At 32.2% G+C, this 21,952-nt stretch overlaps 1 protein-coding gene across 3 annotated transcripts in view; it reads right to left on the reverse strand.

Moving 5' to 3' along the window:
* The window catches only part of LOC124369037 (RILP-like protein homolog), a 55,639-nt gene that overhangs the window by 17,115 nt on the left and 16,572 nt on the right, over nucleotides 1–21,952 (reverse strand). The window contains exons 5-7 of one of the 3 annotated variants that reach the window (XR_006923033.1): nucleotides 16,327–16,484; nucleotides 12,540–12,654; nucleotides 6,763–6,855 (exon numbers count right to left, since the gene is read on the reverse strand). Coding sequence is in view for 2 of the 3 variants with exons in the window: in XM_046826716.1 (XP_046682672.1) it covers nucleotides 3,104–3,227; nucleotides 6,763–6,855; nucleotides 16,327–16,484 (375 nt within the window). In the remaining variant the exon portion in view is untranslated. Of the gene's footprint in view, nucleotides 1–3,103; nucleotides 3,228–6,762; nucleotides 6,856–12,539; nucleotides 12,655–16,326; nucleotides 16,485–21,952 lie in introns of all 3 variants that reach the window. The other 2 variants (XM_046826716.1, XM_046826717.1) reach the window with 2 other exon arrangements.

The following is a 21,952-nucleotide window of genomic DNA, read 5'->3' on the forward strand; positions in this document are numbered from 1 at the left end:
TTAACTTTATAAACACGTACATAAATGTACGTTTGTGTAAACATTATTATTGTAAATATTACAAACAGATATAAAATTATTCTTAATTGACGCTATACATTTCTAAAAGTTATTTTAATTAAGAGTTTCTGATTTCTGTTTATGTAGAAGCAAGAAAAGCTCAGTTTCTGTCAAAATATTCAACTTTAATAATAAACCAATACATCTACAAAGTATTCATAACATTTTTACATTTTTAAACCCTATCACTATTTTTGGACATGTACATTTGGATGTATTCCTTGATCGCCAATTAATCCCCAACATTCATCTCAGTCTATATTTAACTAAAGAACTATTTACAGTATTTCATTTGTTTCTGTCATGCTTAATTCACTTTTGCACATACACGTTTTATTAATGATTTGTATATGGACAACAAGTTTTAGTTCTTAAATATTTTATTGAAATTTATTGACATTGAAATTTAAGGTGTGACTTCATGCAAACATCTTTTAGAAAGCTTGGTCTTTTAAGTGATAGTTATGTCTTAATGTATCTTGATAGAGAGTTATAGGCCAGTTTGTAGCAACTACTATTATGGGAAGGTTCTGAAAAGAGGAAACAGATATTTAAATGGCAATATAAATGGCAAATATAAGAGAATAACAATTTTTCTTCATGGTTGTCAAAATTTAAAATGATTAAACTAACGGCCCTATTTAATTATGTTTAATTATGAATAATTATGTTTAGAAGAACACTTTTCAACACCGTCATAAGACACTAATTTTACCATTAACCTTTAGTAAACTAATTAATATTTTTTTAACCTGTTGTGCTTCCTTTTAATTTTTTTCTAAAATTAGTTTTCAAAATGTATTTCTTTATTGAATATATTGGTCATATAATAAATAAAAACACATTTTATGTTTAAAAAGGGTTAGTAAACAATGGGTGTTCAGCTTTTGTCTTTCACAAGCAAGTTTACCCTCTCCGAGCGTAAAGACGGCTGGTTGAATGCTTGCACAGGCATTCAAAGCCAACAAAATCTAATTTTGTGACTGCAACAACTGTTTTGTAGACCAAACAAGCACTCTCGCGCACTCTGACAGAATTTTAGACAAATTATGATCGGCAATAAAGACCGCTTACTGTGTACAAAGAGTTGAATTTATGTAATTTGTTCATTTATTCAATTTTATTACTTTTTCTTTTATAAGTGAGACTCCTACTCACCATTTCTCCAATCAAACTACCAATGACAAAGAACCAGTTCCCTCAATTTCAATCCTACTCTTGAAAATTCAATGTTTAAAACAACCCCAAGATAAAAGTATGCATCATTTGAAAAAAAACAGCCCTTACTTAAATCAAGTTAGATGCAAGAGTATGTCACAAATCGCAACTCACATTTTATTTATACACTTGCCATATACAAATTTGCCATCCATTATACAAAATATCTTATGATAAAAATGTTTACGATGTCAGTACATTTAATTACCAGGTCACATACTCCAACAAAATAGGGATTAACTAACAGATCTCACATTCAAAAGGTATGCCCAAAAACTGTAAGACCTGGATTTTTCCTGATATAACATTACAAGAAAAACAACGCTTCTATCACAGGACAATTTTTAAGTGTAGAAAGTCAAAGCTTCTATTTGTTTATCTATTCCAACAAGATGAAAAAAATTCCAGACCATTCACAAGAGGAATTTTTTGTTTAAACACCGTGATTGCTATATCTGAGTACCTTGGTCACCGTTGCAGATAATGGTGCATACTCAAGATGGCTTCGGACCAAGGATACTTAAAGCATCAGACAATACACTTTGTTGTTAAAAAAATCAAAGAATCCATAACACAACACCAAAGATCCACCTAAATTTCAACCCAACACCTCTTATGTGTTCAGAATACCTTTTAGCTCAAAACAATCAGATTAAACTTTTTAGAACACTAATATCTTGCACAATAAGCTTTCTCTTTATCCTACTGTCCCTAAAAAATAAATTATGACTAATTTAGTCTAAAAAGCTAAAGGTTCACTGAGAGTTAGAACATGCCCCACATTATAGCAGAATAAATGGCTGAATACAGAGCTAAATGATCTGCCAGATGTCACCAGAAAGATGACACCATACAAAAAATTAAGAGCTTATTACTCTGTAAAAATAACCACATTATCAGTATTAAACTAGACATTACAGTTCAAGATAGATTTTAAGTCTAGATCAACATTAAGAAATAGAGAGGGCTTGAATTAGAGCCTTGATGTACTACTGAATCAACAACAAAACTCATAGAAAATAAACTTTACCCAATTGTAATCAAAATATTCTTTTCTAAAAAATCAAACATGGTGCAGCAGCAAAAGTCTAACAAAAATATTTAAAAGCAAGATATAAAAAAGAAGTGATTAGGAGTTTTACAAATGCTGTTTACAAGTCTAGTGATATTTTATTAAACTGACCTCATCATTTAACCACAAGATCAGTCTCTGGTAAAACCTACGAACAATTTATGGTAGTCAAATGACCTCTCAAGAAACCACGTGACGCACTTGGGTACAAAGAAAATTACAAACACATATTTAAATATTTTTGATTTGACACGTAAAAGAGAAATTTGTTTGTAATTAAAGGAAGTTTGGGATAATTTTTGTGGTATCACCATGACCTCCCCAGTTTTCCAGATGGAAGGAAACTGTCAACTCAATAAAATTCACCTGAAAATTACAAGCACAAAGGAGAAACAATAACAAATTTATCAATAAACATAAAGATACAGTCTATCCCACAAACTGAACAAATTTTTAGTTTCTTGATGTCAGACTGGAAAACATGAATCGATGAAGGAAGACTGTAGCAAAGTTCAGATGTATTCACCATCTCAGGTTCTTGCTCACCGATCTTCATTAAAAGTGTTATACATTTGTGAAGTACTCTCTAAACTTTGAGCACAGCACAGTGGTATCAGTGATATCCCCATCACAGCTAGAACTGAGAGAGAAACCTAATGTTAGTATGTTTTTAGAAGTTGGTTGGTTTAGACTTTAAGTCGCCTTTAATAATTCCAGAATGCTGCCTCTGCAGTGGTTCAGTTCTACTTTTACCTCTATTTTTAAGCCAGAACACACTGCACAGTCATCCATAACGCCAGACCGCTCCAATTGACTATGAGCAGAACGCTTCCCCTTCAGCAAAGTGACCAAATTGGCTGAAAACCACTTAGTGAACCTGAAACATTTCCATTTTTCTATGATAATCCCACCAACAATATTGTCTGTGACACTAGGTCTAATTCTAGTTTTGTACAGAACCTTTCCTTTTTTCACTGATACTGAGTCTTTATCTGTCCCATTGCTCATTATCAATGTGGAAGAGCGTTGTCTCTTCAGTTGTAGTTATTTCAGCTGATTTTTTACCTGTAGATCTCTAATAACATTTCCTGACCATAATGGATCATGTTCACAATCTGATTCTTGGTCCAAAGATTCAACCAGTATATACACAAAGGCATTTGGACTTTAGCTGTACCATCAATGCCATCTGAGGTTAAATGTGAGAGTGGAGCATAAGGTCCAGATTTTCACTTCAATAAATAAGTATTTTCATTAATTTATTCAACATATCCAAACGTTCCTGAAGGGCATTCAGGTAGCATTCCATTTCTGCTCCAGCTCACTCGTAAGGTGATATAAAAGAGGGTGGATGGCACTGGATGATGATGTCTCAAATGGATGATACTGGGTGATATCCTGCAATGTTACCATCATCCAAGCATGTAGAACATTGCTTGCATCATCCTAGCTTCTTGTGCAAAATTTCATGGGAGAACAAAAAACTAAAAAAAGTTGAAGTCAAAAGACTCTAGACAGATGAGTGTTTTAATAAAGAAGGTATTGATAAAAGTACTGGTGAGTTTATGATCACTACTGAAACAATGTATGTTGATACAATGGAATGTCCACAGCTCTCTGTCCACAGCAAAGGAAAGGGGAGGGCTCTGTAAACCTACAAACTCAATAACTCCCAAAATTGGAAGATGATATTATCCACATGCACATAAATCTGGTATGGGGACTAGAGTAAAAACTCAAAAGATTGGAACTGAAATCCGAGACTGAAAAGCTTAGGCTGTTGAACAGACACGTTCAGTGGAAGTCCTAAACACAGTAAATTACATGTAAACAAGCAATACAGAAAAAAAAACATGGCATAAAGACTCAAATCATATGGGTCCAATACCTGAGATATAAACTGTTAATAGAAATAAGCAGACAAATTGTGACTCTGCAAAGAAAGTTCTAAAGGAAGGAGATGCACAATCCTCCAACGAAAACTAGTTATACTCAAACTGTGGAAGTTGCCAGTGTGGGCATACTACATTCAAACTTTCACACAACATGCTTGAGTAACCAATACATGGAAGACATGCAGGAAGTAATATCGAAACTGGTCTCTAGACAATGCATGCACACTGCATTTCTGTGGAGTTCAAAAGAGGCAGAACTATTTAGTAATACTTTATATTATGATAGGGGAATAGCTGACAAGCTCATACAAAATCAAGACTGCAATCTGAAAAAACTGTGTGAGAAAAAGAATTTCCTAGGACTAAGATTTTTACAGCATACTTCCAAAATTCAAGAAAAAATACCTATAAATAGATACTGAACTTCCTAAGGATTCAAAATGAGTTTGGTTGCAATGTAAAGTGCTTAGGAGAATTAATGAAGGAGTTTCATATATATATTGAGAATTGTGGTAGATGGTGTCACTGCTGAAATACTTGAGAAGGAGGTTAAATTAACTTAGCTACAAGTTGCATCCTCTTCAGAAATAAAAACTAAGAGCTGCAGAAAGACAAATGCTTAAGGAAAACTAGCTCATATCCACAGGCTACAGAAGCAGAAATCATTCCATACTTAGTTTCACAAAAGTTTGAGGGTTACACATAGCGGGAAGAAACATTTGGTTACTAAATTAAGTGGTCTTCTCTAGGAACCAAGATTCTTCAACCGACACTAATAGCATGATCTTATATGTAAAGATGTAACTTGTGAACACATGATCAGTGGTTTGGTAAACATCGCATTTTTGCAGTATCTCAAATGTAATAGATAAATAGGTGAGAGGACAGTTAAAAATGTACTTTACAGTGCTCAAATTCATATTCTTCCAGATTGGAAAAAATAATTATAAGCAGGTTCAACAGTTTTTGTTGTGATTTCAGTTGTGTTGTAGAGAATATCAGTCAGCATATCTTTAACGTTGACAAGACATAAAAGCTGGTTGACCAATTTTCATGATATTTAATAAATAAACATGAGTTTTCTGTTGGGCAGTATATGGAAAATATTATAAACGAAACAGGAAATTAAATTACCAGTCCTTCACATAACATAGCTATGTGGTGGCTGACAACCACAGATATAAGGGGATAAGATCAACAGTTAGGACCAGACATATCTTGTGCTGATAAGGCAGCTTGCCTAATTGTTGATCACCAGCCGGTTTGGACAGAGCAGAATGAGGAATCTTGAGTGACTGACTGACTGGTGATGTGTACTGTTCTGGCGGCGAGGGATAACTGTAAGTCTTATCTTAATTTTCGTAAAGTTGATTTTATTATTATTATGGAATAAATTAATTAGTAGGGAGGGGGTCACGTGCCGGAAAATTATGAGAGGACAGTTGATTTTCTAAATTAAAATATGTAGTGATGTGTTTGAGCATGATTGGTGATCGGCGTGGTGTTGGTGAATGTGTGATCGTATTTTGTCCGAGTTACTTTAATTTAGGGTTTACAATGTTTTAGATCTTTTCTTTACTATAATAATATGTAATTATCAAAGCTGGCAGGAGAATGGGTGTAATTAAGGATTATATGAACGCTCGACGGCCTTATTATGCATGGTTTACCAGCCTAGTGCCACACAATGTCATTCGGCTGCCACCTTACACATCCACATTCATTCATCAATGACTTATAAGTCCAACATGGTCAATATGGATGTTGAGGTTACCCTTCATCAGTTCACCTTCCTTTTAGTAAAGTTTCTGAAATCTGATGCTTTCACAGACTGGACTCCAGTCATGTTCATCTGAAGAGATCCAAAAAGGTCAGCAACGAAAGAATGCTAACAAATTGCATTTTTTCGACATCAGAGTCATCTAGACTACTCATTATCTCAATTGTGCATCTTATAAGACAATGAGAATACCTCTTCACCCAGATTACACTATATTTCCTAGTCTAGGTGCTTCTAATGATGAAATGCTACAGTTTATTTTGAGCTTCTTCATCGTTGACTTTTTTTGGATCTCTTCAGACCAACATGACTTCAGATCCAGAAGTGGAGTCTGTGAAAGTGTCAGAATTCTGACACTGCACTAAGAGGAAGATGAATTGAAGATAACCTCAACATTAACACCAGTCCTTTTCAAAAAAATAGGGAAAATAAAATGTTAAATCATTATTTCTATTGTCTAACTTATTGACAATGGATAGTTTGATTTATCTATTTATTAGTGCTTACTTCCCTTGAATTGTAAAATGTTCTATCAATAATATTTTATTACTATACTCATGAAACTGTATACCTTGAAATTTCAGACAGCTGTTTGCCATCTTATACTGACTCACCTTATTTGCTTTAATGCAATAAGCAATTACAATGAATACCAATACCAATTGAATTGATATGAATACCAATTTTACAAGTGAACATTACAAACATTCTATAAAACTTAAAATGATTATGCTTACAATTTGCGGATTCCAGAATCAGATTTCTTCCATGGAGCATCATCAGGTTCGTAGGGTAGAGGTCCCTGCACGGTTGAATCCTCGTCCAAGGGCCTACCATAAACAGTTCTCAAGGTTAAAAATCAATTTACACTCAGTTCATCATTATTGAAAGTAAATAAATATTACTAATAATATAAAATCACAATGATTGGTGAATGATTGTGACACAAATAATCGGGGCAAGATTCATACACAATGTTACATAATTGAAACGATTGCTGATAAATAAAGGATAAGGTGCTTGGCAGTTTTTCTACAAAACAATTATGAATTTTTGAGAATTTTTCAGTTTTATAGTTAAATTTTATAGATTTGTGTTATATAAAAATGTAATGTTAACAAAATTCGTTGAGCTTCATATATTCAGCCTCAGCAATTGCTAACTTGGCCAGTCCAATGCTGTGAACACGATACACACTGCATGCATTATAAGTAGTGGAACATTTAAAATGTTAACAAACATTATTATAAGTATCCAAAATGCAAGCATGCTACATATATATATATATATATATATATATATATATATATATATATATAAAATACGAGAGAGTAATGATTAGCAATAATCTAAATGTAAACACCATGCAGTCATAATCCAAAATACTTACTTAATATAACTAGTTTGATCAATATGTTTATGATTAAATGAAATATGTGGAGATTCAGGGATAATCAAACTTACCAATTAAGTATTACTTTAACCATGCTAAAAGTATAATTTAAAATTGAAAACCATGCAATAATACAATTTTTAAGATGAATGTAAGATATCAAAGACAGTTTGTATACAAATTATGTTTCTACATGAACTGTACGGATCAATGAAAGATACTTTATATATAATATATAGATCAAATTATTTCATAGATTGAAAATATTACGATAGTCAACTCTTAAATTTAATTAGGGAGATAATGGCCATCTCCTACGAAAAGTTTACAATGTTTGTGTTACTCTGTCTGTACTGGATGCATTTCAGGTCTGAGCTTAACTGCTTAGTTAGATACATTTCTAGAATTTCCATTTCCATCTTACACTTTATATTTTCACGAATGTGTTTACCCTGGTATGTTTCTAATACACAAAAGAAGATAAGTTTGGCAAACTATAAATAACACGACAACTATAGAAACACTTGACAATGGATCATCAATGAGTACCTGTTAGTATTTAAATTGACATTTAAGTACACAAGCATATTTAAAGATTTATACTGTATGGTTACATGATCCTAAATACACATTTACTACATGTGAGATATTTAAAAAACAAAATATATCAAACCCAAACACAAATAACACTGTAAACTCCTCCCTCACTACATTGGAATTATACTCATAGATAGCTGTGCTATAAAGACTATAGCTATATTTTCTTAAATTTAAATTTATATAAATGAACAATATGGTGAAATAAAACTGGCCTCAAGGTAATAAACAGCAACAGCATACAATCGGCAACTGTTCAAAGCAAGTACTAGGAAACAGAATATTTGTTGTAGCTGCTTATAGGACGGTAACTAAAGGGCTGTTCCACATCCTGATTATTGTTGAGCTTCTCTCATCTAGTGATTATGACTACTGTGATATTGTCATAAGGAGTAATACAAAAGTCAGCTACACATTTAACTATGCATTCTCACATGCATGGAGTCTATTTGCCACATTTCACAACAGTTCTATTTCAATGAACTTTAAAACTACTTCACTTACAACCAACAGGATAGGCATGTGACCAAGCAAATCCTTAAAATTTGAATTTTTAGCTGAATTTAAAATCTGGGGCTTAAAGGATGAAAAAGCCACTTCTGGGGGCTTTAAGGAGGAGGAACCCCAGAAATGCCATAACAACTTAACATCTTTCTAAGATCTAATCTTTACCTCACTTTGTGTTTGGTGTAAGTCTCAGAATTTGTATTAATTTAATTTACTGAGGCACAATTGTTAACCCACAACATGGCTAATCCACCACTAGGTCATTGGAAAAGTTGACTATTTAATATTCTACACAAATTTATTTTATCTAATTATCTAAACAGGAATCTAATAGAGCTCTTATTAGAAATCATTTGCAAAACTCTAAGAATTATATGAACATACCTTGCTTATGATGAGTCGGATAGTGGAAATGGTTGATGTTGATTTCGTCCTTCAAAACATAAAATGAGTTGATGATAACCTCTATTATAAAAGTGAAACAACAAACAGAAGCAGACGAGCTCATGAACAGGACAATTCAGAGAACACCAAGAGAGCATTGAACTTATAAGCAAACAAGAAAAATCTTGTAGAAGAAAGACTGATAGAACAAGTTATTGGACAAGCTGCCACACTCAGCAGGGATCAGAGGTCAGGAAATACTTCAACTTCATATGCATTATATCTCGTGTTCTAGTCCTAGCAACTTCTATTTCTCAAAATGTGCTCTCCCTCCTACACATAATCAGTTAAACTCTAATAACACATATCTTCAAATTAACTTTTCTATTTATAATTCATCAGTTTAAATGTATATTCCTCAAAAGTTTTTATTTATAAAATATAATATTGTATTGTTTATTATATTGTATTTAACAAAGTTACATCTTGCATTTAGTTGCATGTCTGTGGACAGCCACGTGTAAACCACGCACAATTTTTGACATAGTTTTTGTGATCTATTAGTCTTCAGTGTTGAACTAAAATTGAGATACTTGGTTCCAGACATTACTATTATTTGTCTATAGACCATATATGTGCTATTTTTATTTTAATGTTGACCACACACACTACATAGTATTTTCAATTTGAAAAGAAATATAACAAGACTAAATTTATTAATTTATCATACGAAAAAAGGAAGCTATGATCATAAATGTAAATACATTGATTTATGCTCAGATTTGCCGTACCAGTCTTGGAAAATACAATTTGAAACTAAACTACTGTAAGAATTTAGGTGTTTCTTTTATTCTAACATTTAACCATGGCAAATGTCCATAATTATGTTATCCCCTCTCAGTTCATGTATTGTCAAAAGTGAACTACAAACAACGAATTTGAAACCAGTTTAGCATTTTACAATATACAGTACAACCCCAATAAGTCGGCCCCCGTTAACCCGGAAGTCCGGCTAACCCGGATAGATTTTCAATTAAAAAATTAAAAAATCAGACAAACATTTCAATAATAAAAACGTAATATGTTTGAGTGGTATAGTATCCGTGAATCTATTTTGCATCAGTATTTGATGGGACTGTAAGACAGTGAGTGTGTGTGACTCATGGCACACGGCGGCCGAGTGGCGGTCATTGTCCCGGATTCTCGGAAACAATAACAGACGCGTATTTCCCTAAATCCTCTCCCACGCTACCGCCACGCCTGGCCCCTCAGTACCGTTCCTACCTCGCTCCGGAGGTCATGGAGATGCAGTGACCAAACTAAACGAACTAATGGTTTATTTCGAGCGGCAGGCACAAACATCGCCGGCTGAATTGCTCATGTTGAAGAGACTGCGGGATCGCAAGCGGCAGACGACATTGGCACAACCAAAGCTGACTGAGTTTTTTACCAGGAAATGAACAGTTATAAATGTACTGTAAGGATTAATAATAATTAAATGTGCATATGTTTGATGTTTTTACAATTATAATGGGGTTTATCTATAAGTATACCGTATTTTATTAATTCTTCGGCTAACCCGGATTTTCGTTAACCCGGATCGGCCGCGGTCCCGATTAATCCGACTTATCGAGGTTCCACTGTATATTGAAAATAAGTGGGCAAGACTAGAAACATTACATGTTTTGCGTAAATTACACAAAATATAAATAAGCAGAGAACACAAAGTATCACCAATAACAAATGTTATTGGTTGTACTGTAAAACTTTATTGTAAAGTTTTACTGTACTAATTATTATGGTTTCTAACTTACACTTAATAATTTAGGATTATTAAACAAGTGTGGAGTAAAAGTTATTCTGTTTGATTCAACTATAGATTCTCGTGAGTTCTGACCATAATCTTTCCAACCACATTTTTTCTCTATGCCAGGTTATATGAGAAATATTTCATTTCTCATGATGCTCTGTTATGATTTGTTCACACAGACTGGATTTTTTCTTACAAACATTATTTTTAACACATTGGAGTCTGGCTCGCTATTTGCTGTTTTTATAACCCGGTCTGCATAAATTAATTGGTTTTCACATTTTGTTTTTAGAAAACTGTTAAATATTATGTAAAAGATATTGTATTTTCTTGAAAGTTCTATCTTTCCTCTTTAAAATGATATGTAAAACTGTATTCCTATAAAAATGTAATTAATTAAAAAAAAAATTTTCAAAACTTACATTTTTTGAAGAAAAATAAAAACTCCCGCATGTCTTGTGTTACTTGAAAACTAACTTTTGAATAAATAAAACAAGTAATTTCAATTTTTTTAAAGGCATTTACTATATACATATTTACAAATAATTATTTTAATTGCCAAAAAAAATTTCAAATGCTAAAAAAATTATTGTTGTCGTAGACAGACTGACGACGCGCCAGGCCACGTCATTGGATAAACAAAAGCCTCAAGCGGGTATGACGTAGTAGCGCCTAGCAGAATTGTTCTGAACTAACCATTAACGCTGGCTTTCTAATGCAGCAGACGGCACTCGAATATCACTCGAGCAACTCCGTATATCAATCGGCAAAGCTATGCTCGAGTCACGCTCGAGCGCCGGCCGGGGGTTTAAACAATGGCGCTCGAGTCTGGCTCGAGCGTAGACTCGAATGTGTTAATTATGATTCAACACTTGGGCATAAACACTAAAAGATCGATAATTCCAAACCTAGTTTTTATATTTTCTGTTTTAGTTACATGGAATCCAATATAGTGGAAACCAAAATAAAGTACAAACTCAGTGCAAATTTCAGTGGATCCAATCCTCCTAAGATCCCAATCTGACCGTTTCTAGTTGTAAGTCCTTGAAAGTGATATAATGATGATGTTTGGTATCTCCCTTTGAATGATGAATAGTATTTAGATAAATTCAATTTCTCAGGACACAATTCCTATAAACTGCTAACTTTTCTGAATCATAACCTCTTTATGATACTGCTATTAATATTGTGGTACTGGTATGTAGTGAATAGATGTCGAAAAGATTTGGCTTACTAATAGTTCTATAAATTTCAATGCCCTTGCAGAGTATGCAGTTGTTCCTTATTTAGAGAGACGTAGCCCTTAGTAGTGACAATCTCACAGACTAAATATCACTCAATAGAGACAGAGGGAAATCACAGGCACCACTTGTATATTGAAACTGACAAAAAGGGGAAGGCAAATGATAAAAAAATAAAAAAGAGTCTATGTTCATGAGATTCCTGTGACACCAATTAATCAAAGACTCAATCCCTTAAGTGAACCAAGATAGGTTTAATCAAAGAGTTAGTCCCTTAAGTGGAACAAGATATGATTCTCCCTGATGCTTAAGATTAAATCTTAGATCTCAAAGTTTTTAATTGTTAAAGATAGAAGGTGTTTTTAAAAGAGCAGATGGATTGATGACCTGTAGAAAATGTTTTAAGAGACAAGATACTAACCGTATAAACCGTACTTAAATGTAAACCACTTGCTTAAGAAAATAATGTTCTTTTCACCATCTACATTTGTTTAATTTATAGACTAAGAGTCCTACACTTAAAACTTTACTTAATAAAAAGTAAAGTTACGTTTTCCTCAGGCTTCTGAAAAGTAGACTTACCGTAGAGACATGGATGGTGCTGAGAGGAGATGACAAAGGCCAACCCACTACTAAGAGAGTGTTTGGTCAACTTGTACACACCTCCATATCCTCCATAGCTTCTGGCTCAGATGGCCTATCACCCAAGCACATATCAGCAAGCAAGGTGAACATGCAAAGTTACTTAACAGCCAAGCAAAACCATACCATGCTACTGTGGAACCAAGTTACAATGTACATTATCAACAGTCAATTACTGAGTACTGTAATTTATTTCAATGTAAAATGTAAGTGTAAGTTGTGTCACATTATACTGTATGGTTATATCTCTTTAACACTGTTTAACATTAAACTAACCAAAAGGCTATTGATTGTTATAAAATTTAATTTAAATACATTTCAGAAATATTTGTAGGTAAAGACACAAAAAAGGTATTCCAACATTATGTTTTTGAAAACAATAAAAACATTGTTTGCATAACTGTTTATAAAGCAATACTTTTGGTTTTATAAAAGGATATTTTTTATTAATTTTTATTCCTATTCAGAAATATAAATGTGTATTAAACATTACTATTAGATCTTAAGTCTGATAAATCCAACAGAGATGCACTTGTAAAATAAAATTTGTTCTTGTATGTTTATTACTCTTATAGTACTTTCAGATTCAATGTATATATCAACATATTTTTACTGTGCATTGAAAAATGCTTTTACCCACCTTGAGGCTCGTTACTAGATGACATCTAAGAAAAGAAGTCTCAATGAAGAAAATATTTTTAATAGTGGGTATATCTGTATCAGCACTTATTTGTTCCTAAAAGAGTAGGAACATGCTACACATTACAAAAATTTCATAAATCGGCAGGATCTTTTACTAAGAGTGATAGATTGCCATGTTACAAGTCAGACCTCATCACTTTTGTTGTTAGTTGAAATCTACACACAAGCCAATTAATGTTTGTTGAATAACGTGACTGTCAATGATATCATAAATGACATAAGATAAAAACAATTATATGCATACTATAATTTACACACATTTCCCTACATTAACTAAACAAAAAATGTATCTGGAAAACATAAACAGAACTTCTTTTTACAGCTATTTATGAGTGATATTTGAGCTGTTTCTATGAGGTAAACAGATTTATGACTTAAAAATATGATAATTGTAAAAGATCTGTTTGTAAGGAATTGACCAAATGTAATGTATTAGTTGTCACAAAATCAGAGTAAGCTGTAACATCACTTTAATTTCTGATATATCAAAAGCGTTTCACTTCATTAGTTTTACTTTTTACAGTTATACTATCTATATTTTTACTAATTTAAGTTTCACAATTAATATTTTAATATAAAATCCCTATATGTGTAGTGTATGTTATATTTCAAACATCAAACCTAGAAAATCTAACTATAAATCAAAATTATAATACTATTTTCTCATTATTACCTTTTTAACATTATTTATTTATAATATATATTTATATTTATAACACGTATCAAAATCCACATAAGCACTGAATAACAATATAAAAAATACAATATGATAAAAATCAATACTACACATAAACTTTCTAAATGTCAGATGATAGGATGCCATCTATATACGAGCCTAGTGGCATGAAAAAGGTAGATCAGCTGAAAAGGCGGTGCAAGAGATGGCGGGTTAAATAAGTTTGACATCACAAAGTTAATGTGTAAGCAACAACAAACACATATTAATAAAAGCAATAATTTCAAATAAATAACAAAAATATTCAATATTTTGTTATAATGTCATGATTGATTCTATTTAACTAAAAAATAAAGAAATATATTTTAAATTCCTATTGAGGAATCAGGTGAACATAATATAGCCTGAACATATTAAAATGTACTGATCTTATATTTGAATTTTTTTGTAATATTCTAAATTAAGAAGCATTACCATGTACTTGAATGTGAAGCATCTATGTATAAGTAGTACCAAATGCTGTAGTAATAAGACATCAGTCATCTCTTAAAACATCTTTAAACGTTGAAACAAGATAAAAACTTGTCTTTATGAGTAAACTGTACACTTGATTTAACCCTCAAAGTGACAATTCAAAATTCCTATAGTAGCAGGACATTTTTGGGTGATTTGTACCCTTTCCGTAAAAGTTTTTTAATAATACATGTTTATTATAAATCAACATGTACAAGTGATGTTACAAAGATTATTACAATATAAATAAATTTTATTCACAAAAAGTGTTCAAGAAAAAAGAAATTTTTTATAAAAATATTGAAGAAGGGTGAACATAACAAACAATAAGTTAGTAATAAAAATTATTTCCAAGGCAGCCAACAGTTTACAACTTAATCTATTTTCCGAGTATACATAGTGTTCTATATGTTTTGTAGACAAATGTACATGGTTCAAACGTGCTAACGATGCACTAATGACTGACTGCTTTTTTACAATAGATATAACTTTTTCAAAAATCCACAAAAAGTATAAAATAAATAGAACAATTTTATAACTGACATTAGAATCTAAATTAGCTCAATTATTGCTCAATAATAATACTGGACATTTATTATAAACATTTTAGACATCAAACTAGATTATTTGAATAATCTTGTTTGGAATAACAATTTAAGTAATAACTTTGTAACTTAAGTACGAGGGTCATTCAATAAGTCCCTAGAGAATCTAAGAGATGGCGATCGTAGTATCGAAAATAAATGTCCGTCATTAAGTGGCCCTCCTAACTAGTCAGCTGTTAAAGTTTCAGCTGTATCCATCACATAGTTTAATTGTTGTTGTAGATTGAAGTGAACAACTTTCATTTGTCTAAAAATGGATAAAAGTGAGTTTCAAGCAGTGATTAAACACTTATATTTAAAAGGGTTGATGCCGAAAGAAATAAAAGCTGATCTGAACAAAGTTCATGGCACATCTGCTCCTGTGTTTGCAACTGTTCCATCACAATCCTGATGAGTTTCTGCATCGTTATATAACTGGTGATTAAAGATGGATACATGATTACACTCCAGATGCAAAATAACAGTCAAAACAGTGAATTTTTTAATGCAAGCAGGCTCCGAAGAAGATGAAGATGGTCAAAACAGCTGATAAGGTTATGGCCATGGTCTTTTGGGATGGTCGCGGAATCATCTACAGTGATTACTTGAAAAAGGGAACAACGATAACAGAAGAGTATTATACATCATTATTGGAACGATTGAGCAAAGAAATTGCACAATTCAGTGTATACCTGTGCAGTTGTGATGGCCAAAATTATGGAATTAAAGTTCCAATTATTACAATATCTACCATACTCACCAGATTTAGCCCCCAGTGACTATTTCTTATTTCCAAGCTTAAAGAAATGGCTTGGCGGACAAAGGTTTACGTCTAACGAGGAAGTAATCGCCCAAAAAAATGCCTATTTTGAGGAGCTTCCAAAATACTACATATTGGACGGCTTAAATAAAATTTATAGAGTTGAAAGGAAATTAGGTTGAAAGAATTTTTTTTAATTTGCCAAAAAATGGGTTTTAAAAATTTTTTAAGGACTTATTGAACAACCCTCATATTTGGTTATCCTTGTAACTTAATTAACAGAAATACCTTGGAGTAAATGTTATTATACAGTACAGTGTATAACTATTTTATGTCTCTAATGATAACATTCAAAGTCAAGGTCTCAAAAATAAACATTATCAACAATTTATCAATACATGCACCAAGTAAGGGATAAAAGGTACGTATTGAGTGAACAGTACAACATTCATGATGAAATACAAGCACAATAAAAACGTGAAGAAAACTTACGACTCTGGTTCTTGTTTGGGACGAAAAGTTTCTAGTTCGTCTTCTAAGTCACTGACTCTTGCTTTCAGATTGTTACGTTCGTGAAGAATCTCTTTCAGCTCAGCTGTTGTGAATCGAGGTCTGTTAGGATCCTCTTGTGCTTCTGTACAGTTGTCTTTCTACATCATAATAAAGTTATCATGTTATTTATGTACACAAAACTATTATTATTTCAGTGTTTTTTGTGCATCTCCTATTTACCTAATAGAAATACAACCACATTTTCAACTGTAGGAAATTTTCAATACATAGACATGAAATTGCAAAATATTATTGATTTTCTTTTTAATACCCTATACCTGTCATCCATTTACTGAACTATAATTAGGATGTAACAAACAGCTGGCAAGAGTTGAGTATTGTTGCGACTTTCAGATCTGTTAAGTAAGCTATGAACGAAACTTTATATTATTTCAGTTACTTGTAAATTAATTCAAATTTGTTTTAATCTAATACGTATTTTATTAGAATGCAGTAACATCTTATACATATAAAATATAAAACCAAAGTAAGTTTGAAGATGGCGAATTGCTAGATTGGTGAAAAGAAGCTAATATAATTTGATACTCTAAATATTTGTGCATTTACAAATAAAAAATTTGAAAATGTGCATTAATCAAAGAAATTGCAATAAGGATTATTGACTATTAACTATTGATTAGACATAAAAGGAACCAAGTGAAGTTTGAATAAGAATCAAGTTAAAACTGCAAACTTATTATCTAAATCTGGTACATATTAGATTCAAAATTAAATTTCATCACATACATACATAAACACTTCATACCATTAGGTTTATATTTTACAAGTTTAACTTCAATTAATGATAACAATTTTAAGTTTTTTTTTACTATTTATTGTTTCTAAAATCAGAAGAGATTTCCATTAAAACAAAAAAAATTTATATTAAAAAATTAAATATTTTGTTTTAAATTTTTAATTTAATATATATATATATATATATATATATATATATATATATATATATATATAAAATTAAATACACAACACATGATAACTTCTAGACTTCATACTCAGAAACATACAATGAGGTAATTTCCACTTTAATCTGAGTAATTGGGTAACAACCGATAAAATTTGCAAAATGTCATGCCAGATAAAGTATCATCAATGTCTGATGTGATAAGCAAACCTAACTTTCTGATACTCACATACAGAAACAATATTTCTGTTTCTTAATCAATTAGTAATACTGTACTGACTATCATTTTCAATTTTTAAAGTTTACCTCTGAACATTTTACTGCATACATTTCTCATGTTTAAAATATGTTTCATTTTTATATTTAGTATGTTTTAATTTCTGTAAAATATTGTTACTCTTGGGGTAGTTCTAATTAAAGATATAAATGTTTTGTGAATGGGATAGCAATGTTTTTTTTCATTTCTTGTCACCAAATTATTTATTAAAAACAAATTTGGCATACTAAGAATTGTTAATTGTTCATAGGTACTGATTATCATTTACAACACCTTATAAAACCAGTTTACCAGTACCTAAATTTTTCAAATTACCAAAATTTCAAATGGTTAATTTTAGATCATTTTACATAGTTCACAGAGAAACACAACTGTTGTTCTTCAATAGGTATGTATGGGAAATCCCTTTTCTTTACTCTAAGGACTAATGTATAGCTTAACCCTCCATCGGGTGCTAAACGGAGTTTTCCTCCGTGTATTGTTTATTATTAAAAATAGTACTACTTTTCTGATGTTGGCAGTCGTGTCCCGCAGTGTACTTCACGGCAATCTTTCGGGGAAGCGAAACAATAGCCTCCCGCTTATCTTTGTCAAAATCTGTCAGTATGAGGTCTACTTCCGTGCGAGACTGGACGATTCCTCCGTGAGCGCCCGATGTCGTGTTTGGACGAAATCTCCGTGAGCGCCTTATAGTGTTTAGTTTTTATGTAGTAATAATCCGTGTGCGCCTAAATGCCTGACCTGTGATGGGTTCTTTTTAAGTTTTACAATATATTTTATTTGAATTTTGTGAAATGGAGAATGAAGACGAGAGAATTGTCAGTACAGTATCCGTGTGCTAGGGAACATTTCAGTACTGTTTATGGAGTGAACATTGTCGTTATAAGAACCAGAAGGAAAAATGTTTTGAAACTTTGTGTAGTGTTCAAAAATTTTTAGTAAAGAATAAATTTTGATTTTAGAATAATAATTGACATTATAATTGTATAATATCTCAAAAATTGAAGTAAGTTGTTTTTGTAAGAAGTGAAAAACTAAGTTAATTTCTATATATTATTACAGAAGGTTAAACATTTTTACAATTAATTGCAATATTCCTTAAAATAAATCATGTTGTTACTATACAATAACAGTTTTTTTTAAATTTCGAAATTCTTATTTGGAAAATTCATTACATAAGAGAGTAATTTTTATTTAAATTCTAAAAATGAATATATTACATTGTAATTAAATCGTATGAATATTTAAACAAATAAAAACAGTTTAAACGACTATAATATCCATTATTCACTAACCTGGAGGAAACCTCCGTGAGCGCCTGATGGTGTTTCTAATTTTAAGCGCCCGATGGAGGGTTAATTTGAATCATGTTTTTAAATATTTGTAATTAAAACTAAATTACTGAAAATAAGTTCTATTTCCTCTCTTTTATTTACTTTCGATTTCAAAATTTGCAATCTTTAATACTTGTTATTTATTACTACTGAAGGTCTAAAATACTTTTGTTAACTTTTTGATCACGGCAACTTACTCACTACAATCCCCCACAGTGCCAGACTGTTTTACACAGACAGGTGCTGAAATTGCTGGATAATTTATTAGGCATTTTGCATAGTTTTACAAATAAAATAATGAGATTGTTACTTATGGCCATAGATAACTAAAGTTGCCCCTGTGTATATTTTTAGTAAATAGCATTTTTTAAAGTAACCAAATAAAACAATTAACAATTTATGTATTTATAAAAAGTAATGTTCAACTTTTCCATTTTTTGTTGTGTTTAATTGATATATATTAATGGCTAATTTATTTATTCTTCTTGTTTATGTACATTACAATATTTTTCTAAACGAATAAAATAATCAATCGTATAAGCAACATATAAAAAAATTGTAGGGAGTGACTTTTTATTACATTACCCTGAAGCTGTTGAGATAAATTCCTTAAGCTATATATCATTAATGGTTAGACTAGTTATAAAAAGCTTTATAAATATGTGTATATCATTTTTATTGTTCTGTTCAAAACACAAAATATGTATTCATACAGTCAAACTAATTTCATAAAAATTTTAATTGATTTTATAACGGAATAAACATAAAAAAATCAAATATCTACAATAGAAATACTTGGCTGTTAAAACACCATAACTCCTGTTTAGATCAAAAAAGAAAAAAAAACAAGCAAGCTTTATAACGTTTGAAGTAAATCAGCTGCCATACAATACAACTAACTACAGTTTTTATATGTATAATGTGTTTTCTAAAGAAGGTGCTCATATAAAATATCTGTTTACATATGAAAATACGAGCTCTGACTGTTGCTTGCCAATCTCAAGGAGGTATTGGGCACATACCGGCTTTACACACAAAACTTAATCCCACCAGTATAGATTTTTTCCAATAAAAATCTCTATATTATTGAATATAAATTACAAACCAATAAATAGTATTAACAGATAACCAGCACTGAGACTCTAAAATCTTAAGTTCCTCAAGTGAACATATTTGGATCTGAGATAAGTTCATTTCTATTCATAACACAGTTTTAAACTTAAGCCCCATATTAAAAGCAGAGCCTCAGATGTGCAGCCTCTTAAATACTTAAAGCTCTGTGAAGGGCCACCTCAAGTGCAGGGCTTGGCAGGGTCCCACCTTCTGCACCTGCCTGAGGCCGGCCCTAATAATGTTAGCAGCTGTTTGAAAATCAGACATGTCACACCATTTTGAAAAAAGTTTATGTGTATTTTTATCCCGTGAAGGAACTTCTACCATGGTAATTGTTTCAATATTTTATAATGAAATATAATTCTTCAGTGTTGTATTTTTACTTGGTGAATTTTGACAGGATGGCCGCTCAAAACCCCTTTTCAAACTCCCGGTTTTCCTGGTCAAACATTTCCGATTCACTAGTCCATCTTCAAACCAAATAAACAACTGTAATACTGTATTTAACTCCTACACTGAGTACAACAGTGAAGGTTTATTGTCAACCACCAACTGTATTTGCAGGAAATACCACGAAACTGCGGTGGTATAGCAAATTTCATTGCTAGCAATATGCGAGAAATTCGGTGACGGTTCAATACCCCTTTCTACTGAAAATAAGGTAAAGATCACTTATAAGGTCTTCACCTATTTAAAGATCCTTAGTTTTAATCTATGTGCCTTTCAATGTGTTGACAACACATTGTACGAGGGGTATCCAAAAAGTAAGTTTCCATTAATTATGAAAAAGTTTAAAAGACTCAAAAAATAACTGAAACACATTTATTCAACTTTTTACATCATACCTTATTTTTCTACATAGTTACCATCCTTTTCTAAGCACTCTTGGTATCTAGGAAGTAGTTTTTTTATTCCAGCATCACAAAATTCACCCGCCAAATTTTTAAGCCAAGTATCCACCTCATTTTGAAGGTCATCGCTGTTGGCAAATCGCCGACCGCCAAGGTGTCTTTTCAGCTCCGGAAACAGATGAAAATCGCTAGGTGCAAGATCTGGTGAGTATGGAGGATGACCAAAAACATCCCACTTAAATTTCCTCAAAAGTTCCATTGTTGCACGAGCAGCGTGTGGTCGGGCGTTATCTTGAATAAGCAGAACCGTGCGCGACAAAAAGTCCGCGCCGTTTATTCTGTATTGCCCGCCGAAGTCTGGTGAGAACTTCACAATACCTTTCTGCATTTATGGTTTCGCCACGAGGAAGATAGTCAATCAATAACACTCCACGGCAGTCCCAAAAAACTGTAGCCATTACCTTTCCTGCCGACTCAAAAACTTTGGCTTTTTGAGGAGCTGCCTCTCCTTTTTTTTTTGCCACACCATACTCTGGCGTTTGGTCTCTGGAGTTGAGTGGTGAATCCATGTTTCATCACCAGTGACTATTCTACTGAAAAGGTTTTCATCTTCATCGTCAAACAATCGCAAGAAAGACTGGGCAGCAGCCATTCATTGTTGTTTATGGGCATTGCTCAATAAGCGAGGCACCCATCTTGCACACACTTTTGCAAGCTGAAGATCTTCTGTCATGATATTGTGCACAGATGACCGGCTAACTTCAACACTTGACGGCAGTTTATCCATAATTTCATCGAGAGTCACTCGCTTATCATTGTCAATAACTGCTCGTACAGCATTAATGACGTCAGGTTGCCGAGAATTGGCCGGTCGGCCACTACGCTCATCGTCATGAACATTTTCTCTTCCTTCCAAAAACATTGCACGCCAACAACGGACCATCTGAACGGACATAACATGTTCACCATACACTTGACACAACTGACGATGATGAATTTCAACGGCAGTTTTTCGTTTTTGGCGGTCAAGAAACGAATAACACTACGGACTTCGCAACTGGCGGCAGAA

Source organism: Homalodisca vitripennis, chromosome X (genome assembly GCF_021130785.1).
Source record: "Homalodisca vitripennis isolate AUS2020 chromosome X, UT_GWSS_2.1, whole genome shotgun sequence".
Taxonomy (NCBI): Eukaryota; Metazoa; Arthropoda; class Insecta; order Hemiptera; family Cicadellidae; genus Homalodisca; species Homalodisca vitripennis.